The sequence below is a fragment of the Equus quagga genome, chromosome 11, assembly GCF_021613505.1.
Source record: "Equus quagga isolate Etosha38 chromosome 11, UCLA_HA_Equagga_1.0, whole genome shotgun sequence".
NCBI classification, from domain to species: domain Eukaryota; kingdom Metazoa; phylum Chordata; class Mammalia; order Perissodactyla; family Equidae; genus Equus; species Equus quagga.
The window spans coordinates 94,544,366-94,555,752 of NC_060277.1; the positions used below are offsets into that span (position 1 = coordinate 94,544,366).

At 53.9% G+C, this 11,387-nt stretch overlaps 1 protein-coding gene across 1 annotated transcript in view; it reads left to right on the forward strand.

The window, feature by feature from the left end:
• Window positions 1-3,024: 3,024 nt before the first annotated feature.
• IGFBP4 (insulin like growth factor binding protein 4) overlaps window positions 3,025-11,387 on the forward strand; it is an 11,919-nt gene continuing 3,556 nt past the window's right edge. The window contains exons 1-2 of the mRNA XM_046676389.1: window positions 3,025-3,671; window positions 10,528-10,685. Of these exons, the coding sequence (XP_046532345.1) occupies window positions 3,323-3,671; window positions 10,528-10,685 (507 nt within the window). The 5' untranslated portion in view covers window positions 3,025-3,322. The remainder of the gene's footprint in view (window positions 3,672-10,527; window positions 10,686-11,387) is intronic.

The window sequence follows — 11,387 nt, forward strand, 5'->3', positions numbered from 1 at the left end:
TGGTGGAGCCCTGGGCTGGAAAAGATGGCAGGGAAGGAGTTCCAGTTGGTGCTCGCAGTCCTCGAGGCAGCCACAGTCAGGTGGAGAAAACCAATAAGCAGCATCTGCAGCTCATTGCTCGGGTTCCAAAGCCCTTTCTTGCCTATTATCCCATTTTTTTTCTTGGAACAATTCTGTGGGGAAAGCCCAATTATTGTCTTTTCCTTTTTTACAGAGGATGAAAATGACCCTTCAAAATGTTAAGTGGCATGTCCAAGGTCACACAGCTCTCAAGTGACTGTGCTGCAACTTGACCTCAGGTCCTCTGACTCCAAATCCCATCTCCTTTGTATAGAGCCTCTCCCAGACACCAGCAGGGGACACTAAACCCAGTCTTCCGAGAGCCTCCAGTCCGGTGGAGGAGACAGGTCCTGCCACCAGAGGATCTCCAGCCTTGTGCACAAGTTACAGTTTCTACCAGGGAGGGATATCAGGGAGCAAACACTTGGTGCCTACTATGTGCTGAGCAATTTGCACAGGCCACTCTTTCTCTCCCCTCGCCACCTTTCTTTCTTACCACAAAGTCCCATTTTCCAGGTAAGGACAGTGAAGCTCAGGGAGTAACTTATCTCAGGTTCTCCAGTGAGTCCAGTGGCAAAGCTGGGATTAGAATCCAGGTTAGCCTGTTGCTAACACTTGTGCTTTTTCCGCTAGCATGGGAGACCATTGGTGCAAGGGTCATCTCCTCCATGAAGTCTTTCTAGGCCCTGAATGTAGTACTGACTTCTTGTGTCTCTGGGTCCCCACTGTTCCCCTATATAAACGTCCCCAGGGCACCTGCACATTTGTTAGACTTATTTAATTTATATGCCTGTCTCTCCTCACTAGGCAGTGAGTCCTTGAGGGCAGAGAGTGGTCTTGGCCATCCCTGTATCCCCTGTGTGTAGCACAAAGCCTGTGCACAACAGGTGTTCAGTAAGCGTGTGTTGAGTGAGTGGTGGGGAGGTATTTGGAAGGCCTTCTCATGACCATTTTCCTGTCTCCTAGGAATTATCCCAGACAGTGATGTGTGTGTGTGTGTGTGTTGGGGGGGGATACCAGAGGATGCTCTCTCCACACACATTGTGGGGGGATGCTGGGGTAGAGGTGCGAGCATCTGTCTCACCTGGAAATCTTTCCAGATTTCCCACACTCACCTGCACTCATGCTTCACCCATGCATCATTCAGATACTTCTTTTGGCTTCAGTCTGGCCTGTCCTGCACTCCTTCCTTCATGTCCCAGCACCTTTATCCCTCCCAGGTTTGCTTTCTAGGGGACAAGTCTGGCATTGGGATCAGAACCATCCTTCCTGGTCCCATTTTATTCTCACAAGATCTCCAAGAGGTAGGATAGTTGGAGATGACCTACCTTCCTTTTTCAGTTAGGGACATTCAAGCTCCAAGAGGTAGTGTCTGAGTTCACACAATAAGTTGGGTCCATGATGATGAAGGAGGGGGAGAGGGCTGGGGGCAGTTTTCTGAATTAGGGACAGGCTGGGATTCCCCCAGGGACTTGAGGAACCTGGCTCTGCTTGTCCTTCTCCAAGGCAGATGGGGCAGAAGAGACCCCATTTCATCTGTGAGATGGCATGGAGGGAATCCAAGAATCTTGTCCCTGGCCATAAGTCTCCAGCCCTTCTGCAGTCTTGATGGTTGCCAGTAGGTGCCGTCAGTTTGCAACTTTTGGTTCTGTCCCTACAGGTCCAGCTTCCATCCCTCTCTTCCTCCTGTCACCTGAACAGTCTGCACTTGCAGAAAGCAGGAGAGGGGCCCAATCCCTGTGAGACTGAAAGAGCCCTGTCCTAGGAGAGGAAGCAGGAAGAGGGTCTCTGACCTGCACTCAGCTTGGCTGCCCTGCAGCTTGCTAGGCCAGGCCAAAAAAATCCACAGTGGGTCACCGATTATGCCTGGACAGGCACCCTTACCCTGAAACCAGCTCCAGGATAGCAGAAACTTTTGTGGGGGAGGATGGGTGAGTACTAGGGGGACCTGAGAGAGAACCTAGGAGACAGGTCCCTGCTTCAAATGCTACTGTAGGGCTGCTTCCAATCCTAGCAGGACTGAGGCAGGGTGGGGGATACAGGTACCAATAGGATCTCACAGAGGGCCTTGCCAGCCCCTACACTAGGCCAGATAGCAACACTGGGTGAATTAGAAAAAGGCACCCCTTCCTCAAAACCCTTGACTGCCATCTACTGGAAAACTGTCACGACAGCTATACAAATCTATGATGACTACAAGAGAAATGGTGCCCCCTGGAGTTGTGCAATGCACACTTTGCACACTGAGAGTGGCAATCTCCCCAGCCAGTCTCCCTCTGGGAGTGGGTCTGGGCAGAAGAAGCCATCATCCAGGAAGGAAGAAGAGGCTTGGCACCTCCCTCCCCCTGAGGTCGGTTGATTCCGTCCTGGGGAAGACAGAGCGGACCAGGACTCAAATGGGCTCTGGGGAGACAAGGGCAGGGGGAGGTTGTAAAGGGCAAGTGGGAAGAGGGCCTACTAACGTCTTGGGGCCATCAGACCCTTCTGGGCGCCTCGTTGGGTGCCTGCACCCCTTTCCCCACCTCACCCGACTAGGTCTCCAGTGGTTGAGACCGAAAGCGCTAGGGTGGGAAAGGACTCTGGCAGGGAGATGAATCCGCGGAGCTCGGAGTCGGGGCTAGAAGGTCGCCTTCTCAGTGCGGGGGCTGCAGGCCGCCTTGGTGTGCTTGGGGAAGAATCCTCCAAGGTCAGGGAAGGGGGGCCAAGGAGCAGCCCCTTCGCTTCTCCTCTCCCTTCTCTCCGCTCCCAGGCTCCGGTTCAGAGGCGCTCTCGGCGCCCGCCGCGGCTTCCAAACTGCGCCGCTTCCTTCTTGGGCAGAAAAGGACTTTCAGACGTTGTAGAGGCAGCGACTCAGGACAGCGCCCCCTCCCCCTAACGGCCGCCTCGCTCTCTCCCCCTCGCCCCCACCCTCCCGCTCCCCCACCTCTGGGAAGGCGCTGGGGGTGTGGCCAGGGGCCGGTATAAAGTCCCGGGGAGCCGGTCCCGGGCAGCCGCTCAGCCCCCTGCCCCCCGCCACCCGCCGCCTGGGCCGGGCCGAGGATGCGGCGCAGCGCCTCGGCGGCCAGGCTCGCTTCCCTCCAGCCCGCTTGCTAACTTCCCTGGCTCCGTCCCTGTCCGTCAGCGGGCCGCCCCGTCTCCTCGCGCTCTCTGGGTCGGGTCCTCCAGGCGCGCCGGGCGCTGCCGCCGTGTGCCCCCTGCTGCCAGCCTGCGCGCCCGCGCCCCCCGCCCGCGCCTCGCGCCCGCGCCCCGTCGTCGCCTGGTCATGCTGCCCCTCTGCCTCGTGGCCGCCCTGCTCCTGGCCTCCGGGCCCGGGCCGAGCCTGGAGGACGAAGCCATCCACTGCCCACCCTGCTCCGAGGAGAAGCTGGCGCGCTGCCGCCCCCCCGTGGGCTGCGAGGAGCTGGTGCGGGAGCCCGGCTGCGGCTGTTGCGCCACTTGTGCCCTGGGCAAGGGGATGCCCTGCGGGGTGTACACCCCGCGCTGCGGCTCGGGCCTGCGCTGTTACCCGCCCCGGGGGGTGGAGAAGCCCCTGCACACGCTGATGCACGGTCAAGGCGTGTGCATGGAGCTGGCGGAGATCGAGGCTATCCAGGAAAACCTGCAGCCCTCTGGTAAGGTTGCCCCTACCCTTGCACACCCTCCCTGATGGTCTCCCCTCCCAGAAGCCCTTTTCTCATTCAGGCTAGTCTGGAAGGCCCTTGAAAATCCCCTGTGAGTTGAGGAGAAGGCAGGGCCCGACTGGCATGGGACAAGCTCAGCCAAGGAAACTGCTATCAAGTCTCTAGCAGCCTGTTGCCACCATCAAGGAGGACTCTGTCCCATCCATCCATCTCAAACCTCCCAAGGGTGCCTAGTTGGGAAGAGAGGTCTCAATGATAGTCCTGGCTTCTGGTGCAAGAGTGGTAAATTAAGTGACCTGGTCCAGCCTGCATCCTGCAAGTGAACGGTCTGGGGGAGGATGGGGATGATGGCGGTTGGGGCTTTCTGTTCCTGATCCAGGGAGCTCCCCTCACCCTGCCCAGAAGTGAAACCCCAGGGGTCTGAGAAGCCAGGGCTTGGACTTTTGACCTTGAGGTGGGGTGGAGTGAGACATGCAAATTAGTGGGGCTTTGGTGGTGAGGGTCATCGGAGTTGCCTTTCCCCAAAGCCCCAGGCCAGCTCACCTAACTGTTTGAGAGGTATTGGGAAGACAGGGGTCTCTCTGCGAGGCCTGGGCACCTCCTCCTGCCCTGGTACACAGGCACCCTGCTTCTTCCCGGCAGGTGCCATTTGAGGTGGCAGAAGAGAAGCAAGTCTTGGCTCCCAGCCCAGAGCTGCAGAAACCTACCAGGTGTGGGATAGGGAGTAGAGAAGAGGGGAGAGAGAGAGGGAGAGAGAAAAGAGCTTTAGAAGGCCCTTTGCCCTAAACTCATTCTTACACTTTCTCTGTTTCCATTTTTCAGTGAGCCTCTCAGTTTCTCCTTATAATCTTTCTCAGTGTCTTTCCGTTCTCTTATTCTTTTGTTCTTTCCTGCTGTGTCTCTCAACCTCTAGTTTCACTAACATTCTAGAGTTCTCCTTTCCTTGATATCTTCTGCCCATTATCAGTTTCTTTCTCTTCCTCTGTCTTATTCCTTTTTTCTGTTTCTGTTGTCCCGCTTCTCTCACTTTGATCTCAGTCTCTTTCTGTTGCTGTTTCTCTCTGTGTCCCTGTCAGTGTTCCTCTTTGTTTCTGTCTTTCTCTGTTACTTTTGGAATCTCTCTCTCTGACTGCCTTTCTGTCTCTGCCTCTGTTTCTTGTTCCCTCTCTGACTCTGCTCTCCCTGTGCCTCTGTCTGGGTCTGTCTCTTTTCCTGGTGCTTGAAGCTTCCATTGTTGCAGTCCGGATGCTGGGACTCCAGCCCCGAGCTTCCTGCTCTGGGTCCCAGACCGCTCCACTTCCTCAATCCTCTGCAGCTTGTGAGCCGGAGGAGAGCAGGATGCAGGGAAAACAGGAAGGAGGTGGACCCCAGGGGTCTGGGCCTCAGGCCTCTCTGCCCTTCCTGCCCCTGGGTAGTGAGGGATGGGTCAGCAGAAAACATTCTAGGAGAAATGCCAGCCTGGCTTCCAGCACATCTGAGAAGGGGGGGTCCTGGGGGACTAAGTTGCTGCTCTGGAGGCAGAGATGCCAGTGCCAGTGGGAGAGGAAGGTACTGGTACTGATCAGACTGGGAGTGAGGGCTGAGCCCTTGCACTCTCTGGGTATAACGGGACCACTTTCCCTTTGTATCGCTGTCCTCCACTGGCCAGCAGGTATCTGGCACCAAATTAGAATGGCTGGTAGCCTCCTCCTCTCTCACCAATTTGAACATGGGGTAGAAGAGTCCTCAGAGGGTCTTGGGCACTCCTTCGTCCCCGGCGGGGTAGGAATATCCCATCCTGTAGTGGAGGAAGCATCTGATCCTCTGGAGCCTTTAGGGGACATGGCATGAACAGTTTATGATTGTCCTGATGACATCTTGCAAACCAGCCTCAAAAGGTGGCTTTGGGTCTCCTTTGGATTTCAGGGCCCAGATCTCAATACCCCTCACCCTTCGCTCCTTGCCTGTCTTCCACCCGTGAAGTGCATGCAGATATCTGGAGAGGGAAAGGGGCAGCCTGGAGGACCCTGAGGAAACTAGGTAGCAGCTCGGCAAACAGTGTCCACGGCCTCTCACCTCCTGGTCATCACAGAAGTACCCCCTGCCATGGCCTGGGCCACATTACTCTGTGTGAAAGGCGTCCCCTGGAGTTGTATAGCAGCCCTGCAGGGTCTCTGTTGAGCCAAGATGGCCAGGGCTCGGTCCCTAGCCCCTCTATTCTCTTTAGCCTTCCACTGTCAATAGGCCACTGTCCCTCCTAGGTCCCAAGGCTTGGGCCCTCTGGCCTGGGCAATACTTTGGCAGAGGGTATCAGGGTCTTCTTTCTGCCTTTTCCTCTTGGGGCTGATCTTCAGCAGGTGACTGGGGAAAGGCAGCCACTTAGCAGACCCCTTCCCTTGGCCTGCTGTGGTCTAGCTGCCTACTCTTTGTCCTGGGACAGGTCTCCTACTTCCATCTCCACCCCTTCCCCCGACAATAGCCCTCATGTCCCAGCTTTCTGAGCCAAAAATGCTGTGGATTAACACCACTCAGGTCACCAGAGGTGGGGGTGGGGTGGGATGTGTGCGTCAGAAGTCCACAATTCTGCATCAGTGTACTGACCCTCGACTCTTGGAATTTGGAGGAGGGGACAGTGGGAAGATCAGTGTTTGGATTGGGGAGTTCCTAAACTGTGCTCTGGGTCCCTCTGGGACAGGGTTAGGGAACATGCAGGCTGGGTTAATTTTTAGTCAACGCAGCAGATATTGTCCCCTTTACTTCAGTACTGGGAATCTAGTCATGTCATGGGAACAGGGCCTTCCCAGAAATTCTGTGCCTTGGGGAGGGGGGAGGGGGAGGAGGAGCATGGCTGCTTAACATTTTTTCTTTAGTATTGGCAAAGCAAGAATTATTGATGTCTCGAGTATCAGGAGTCTTTCCATTTAAAGACATAGGAGCTGCAGATATAAGTCTCTCCTCCTTCCTCCCCACCCAGTCTACTTCATTTCCTCATCTGTAAAATGGGATTGCAATATGACCTGCCTCACAGGGTTGGGATGTCTGGCATGGAGTAAGAGCTCAGTAAATTGGAGTGATGATGAGGATGGTGATGAAGAGGAAGCTGAATAGATTTAAGTTGAAGCTTAAATTCTCCTCTGATTCTGGGACTTTGGGAGACAGTAGGGCAAGTGAGTGAAGCTGGGGGGACATTCAGGGGAGTTGAAAGGGGTAGAGAGGACTTTGGTAGCTTTTGCTGCTGTAAACATGGGGAGGACAGGTCAGCTTTTCTTCCCTGGCTCTTTAGTCTGAGGCCGGCAGCATGGCACGACAGTGAGGCGGACACCCCTTGAGCCAGACCTCAAAGAAAGGGCCTGGTACCCAGCACAGGTGGTCTTGGCTTCTCTAGTCAGAGTCCAGGGGAAGAAGGAAAAGGCCTTTCTTGCAAGGCAGATGGATGACCCTCCAGATCATGCCTGAAACTTCTGTGTCTGGGTGGCTGGGCCCACCCACCTCACAGCCTCACTCTAGGTATCTTGAGGAGGGCAGGGGCTGGAGTTAAGGAGAAATCATGGGGGTGAAATCAGGCAGCAAGAAAGAGGAAATCTTCTAGCTTTGGCTATGAACTTTGCAGTCAGTGGTGCCAGAGCTGTGAAGCCTCTTCTCTGTCTGGGTGCCTTCGCTTCCTCTGTTGCTGGAGCAAAGACCAAGGTTTCCCCTGTGGTTGGATGTTGTTGGCCTAGTTCCAAGGAGGGGCGGGAGAAGATAACCTTGCCTATCTTGGAAGCCCCACCTCCCAAACAAGCCTTTCAGAGGTCAGGAGGTCAGAACTTTCAGGGGGCTAGGTCTGCCTGTGCCTCCTGCTCAGAGGGGAACCCACGGGGATGGGATTTTTCCAGAGGGAGCCACTTGGGTGAGCAGCACCAGGTAGCTGGAACTCCTGCACTAGCAGGGAAGTAGCAAGTATTTAGCCAGTTTTGGAGATGAGAAGTTAACATTTTCCAGAGACCCAAGGCTACGACCTCACCCTCCCAAACCAAGTGCCTATGGATGGGTTCTGCTGTGAGCCCTCAGTCCGCCGGTTAAGCAAGGCCAGGCAAGGAAAAGTTACAGATTAAATGGAAAGTCAACAAGCCATGATGCAGTCAGCGTGGCCTGCCCTGGGTCTGTGTCTCTGCCCAGGGCAGGGTCAGAGCGCAGTGTGCACGCGTGGATGAGTGTGTGCCTGGACATGTGATTGTTTGTATGTGTTTGTGATTCTTGAGTCCCAGCCTGTCTGTGTCTGAGTGGGCAGATATGGACATTGTCTGTGTACGTATGTCCCCATGAGAGTAAGTAAGGAGATACTCTCCCTGTCTGATGTGTTCTACTCTAAGCTTGCACATGAGCTAGGGATAAGTGTGCTGGGTAGTGGGGAAACCAAGAAGGGGGAGGCCAGGCGCACTGCCTGCTCTGCTTTCCCCACATAACCCCCTCTGTGTGACGTGGGGCCACACCAACACAGGAACATAAGCTATGCTTCCAGGCTTGCCCTGTGCTCCATGCAGCCCTAGATTTCAGTGAGTGGACCCAGTTGTCCTCCTTAGTGGTACCTCTTAAGTAAAGGGATAAACATTCCAAATATCCATTAATAATCCCTTGAGTGCTAGTCATTTGTGAACTTTTCTTCATAGAAACTCAGCAATGGAAAGCATGGTTCCAATCAAACTTCCACTCCAGATCTCTAGATTCTTGAGGCCTCAACCACCCGATGCTCCACACCTCCAGGGTGTGGAGCTCTCTATCTGCTGAGGCAGCCCCATTCATTAGAAAACTCTTCCTTACTCTTGAAACCTATGAACATTCTGCATGTTGTCCAAGAGGACCTAGTGTCACTGTGCAAAGTAATCCTTTCCTTTATGGTCAAGAAAAGAAAGCAAACTCAAAGGAAAGACAATGAAACCTTTTGAAGTTCAAAGGGTGTCCCTGCGTTAGTGTCGTGGGCTGTGGTAAATGAGTAAAATGGTGGTGCCTTTCTTCACATTCCAGCTCAGCCTCTGTCGTTCCAAGATTTGGCTCTAATTCCTTTAGGTCTTTCATTTCTTCTTTCTTTCCATTCCCCACCTCCAGCCTACACCCCTGAAACACTGTGACCCCATCCACAAGTCTCATGGCTTTGTGCAAGGTGGACTTGATGTGTGTGTTGGGGTGTCACTGGCCAGCCTGGGCCTTTTTAGCCAGATAGCTTCCTTGGGAGTGTTTTCAGGCAAGAGCCTGGATCCCAGATCTTTCTCCTGGTTCCTAACTGAGGGCTCAGGGTGTATCTTCTTATGGCCCCCTTGGCACAATCCTGGTCTTCTGAAATTTATCTGCCCCTTCTTTTGCTGCTCACACCAGCTATAGGAGACCTTGCTATAGTGTCTTCTCTTTGGCTGATCCTCAAGAAGTTGATGTCATCTCTGGGACAGAAGTCCTCTCTGGACTGTCCTTTTTGGGATGGTAAATATACAGAAGGATGGGTTATATCTATCTGCTCCATTTATTCCTTCCCTTTGATTCTTTTTTCTAAGGCAGCCCTGTACCCATGACAATTCTTCCCATCCTTGGTAACTCAATTTTATAAATAACCTTTAGTGTGGAATCTTGACAAAGTCTTTCTGAGGGTCTATATTCGTCCTTGCCTGGTTTCCCTTTATCCACATGCTTTCTCCCATACCCCCCAGAACTAGGAGAATAAAAGGACAACTAAACCCCCAGCTGACTTTGGCTAGGCGGAAAAATACCATTTGACCCAGAGGCAGCTCTGGGACTGCTGCCATGCATGGAGGAACCTGCTAACTCCCCAGGAAAAAAAATCCTGACGCAAACCAGATGTAACCTTCTGTCTGGCTGCCAACATCTGGAATGCTGGCAGGGACTTTGCACTCAGGCCGGTAGCAAGCTGCCAAGCCCGAGCATTTCAGAGGTGGCTCTGATGTGTGGAGAGGTCTTGTAGCCTCATTCTCTTGCTCAGCCCTATGTTCTGGTTTTCTAGCTGCCTGGATGGAGGAGCAGTGGTTTCAATTCTGGGACTTCTGGATGGGATTTTTCTTGAGTTCAGATAGTCTTTAGGAGATCCAAGGGAGAGCTTGGGGGTCCAACCTCACCACCCTGTCTCCAGATCCTCAGTGCCCTGGCTCTGGGCAACAGACATGGACTTTGGATGGGGTCCGAAGTCTAAGGATGGGAGACTGGGGTGGGGTACTGAAGGGATATCTGAGGGTGTTCTCTTGGTCCTGGGGCCACACAGAGTGTCACACACACACACACAATTTCACATGTAGGCATACACACCCACTCCCACTTCTCTCCTGTCCAGCCAATAGGGAGAGCTTTTTGGGCCAGATTTCTCACCACTCTTGGAAACTTTGATTCTGGCCATTTGGAAGAGGGTCAGCAGAGCCAACAGCCCTGGGGATCCCCTGGCTGGCTCAGCCAAACGCTGAAAAGAGCAGGAAAAGAGACGAGAAGAGAGAGCAGATGGAGAGGGGGATGGTAGGAGGAGCTGAATGGAAGGGGGACACCATCCAGTGGGGGGGCCCCCCTGCCTGCCTTAGACCTCCCTGCAGGGCCCAGGAGATGGACCCTCATGCCATTTGGACACCTGCAGCTGGTGACTCATCTGAGGGCCAGACTGGGTGGGGTGAGGGACAAGTCAAGGACTTCAAGAGGAATATTCTCCTGAGGAGATCCAGGGGAGTGGGGAGGAGACTGGCTGCTTTCATTTCTTCCCCTCACCCCACCCCCCAGGCTCCCTGCTCTTCCCCAGCTCCAGCCTGGTGAATCTCCAAGAAGAAAGCAGGTGGGAGGTTGGGTTGGTGTGCGCCTTGTCCTTTCCCAGTGCTGACCTCTCTCCATCTTGGCCTGACTGCAGACAAGGATGAGGGTGACCACCCCAACAACAGCTTCAGCCCCTGTAGTGCCCATGACCGCAGGTGCCTGCAGAAGCACTTTGCCAAAATTCGAGACCGGAGCACCAGCGGGGGCAAGATGAAGGTCGTTGGAGTGCCCCGGGAGGAAGCCCGGCCTGTGGTAAGGACCTCTGACCTACAAATGTGCATGTGCATAGGCAACAACACCACTGCCACCACACCAGATCTGGACTATATTCATTCAACAAACATTCTTTGGATGCCCACTGTGTGCAAGATGAGTCTAGTATGTGTCATCAGGACCCAAAGAGTCCTCATTCCTTTCCTTGAAATTTCTTTCCCGTTCATCAGTTCTGTACATTGGTACAGCTGAAGGGATTGTTAAATACTGAAATACTTCTGTACACATTAGTAGATAGCCGTTGCCCCAAGCTTCCTGATGTTTCTTGGCCCTTCTCATGGATTTCCTGTCCCAGAGTTTCTCAGTAACTAAAAGGGTTAATGCTGGCCGTAGCTGGGGGCCTTGGGAGCTTGCTTTAGGGTCTGGCTAATGTCCTTCCTGATGGGTAGTTCTGATGGATCTGTGCCTGGGTCTTACAAGTTGTTAATTGTACCATTTCATCCGTCCTTCCTGCTTAGAAATCACCCGCTTCCTGTCCTTCTGCATGGATTTCCACAGCCCCTTTCCCCACAAGGTCCTTCACTTTGCACCCCTCCTTTTTCAAAGCTCTTTGGCTCAAGATCCTCTCTTCAATGTCCTTAGCTGTGCCCAACAGTGTCCCCTGAACCCAAGCCCCTCCCTTCACCTCATCGGCCCTGCCCAGCCTCCAGGCCTTGACCTTCCTTTCAGGGCCTTCAGTCA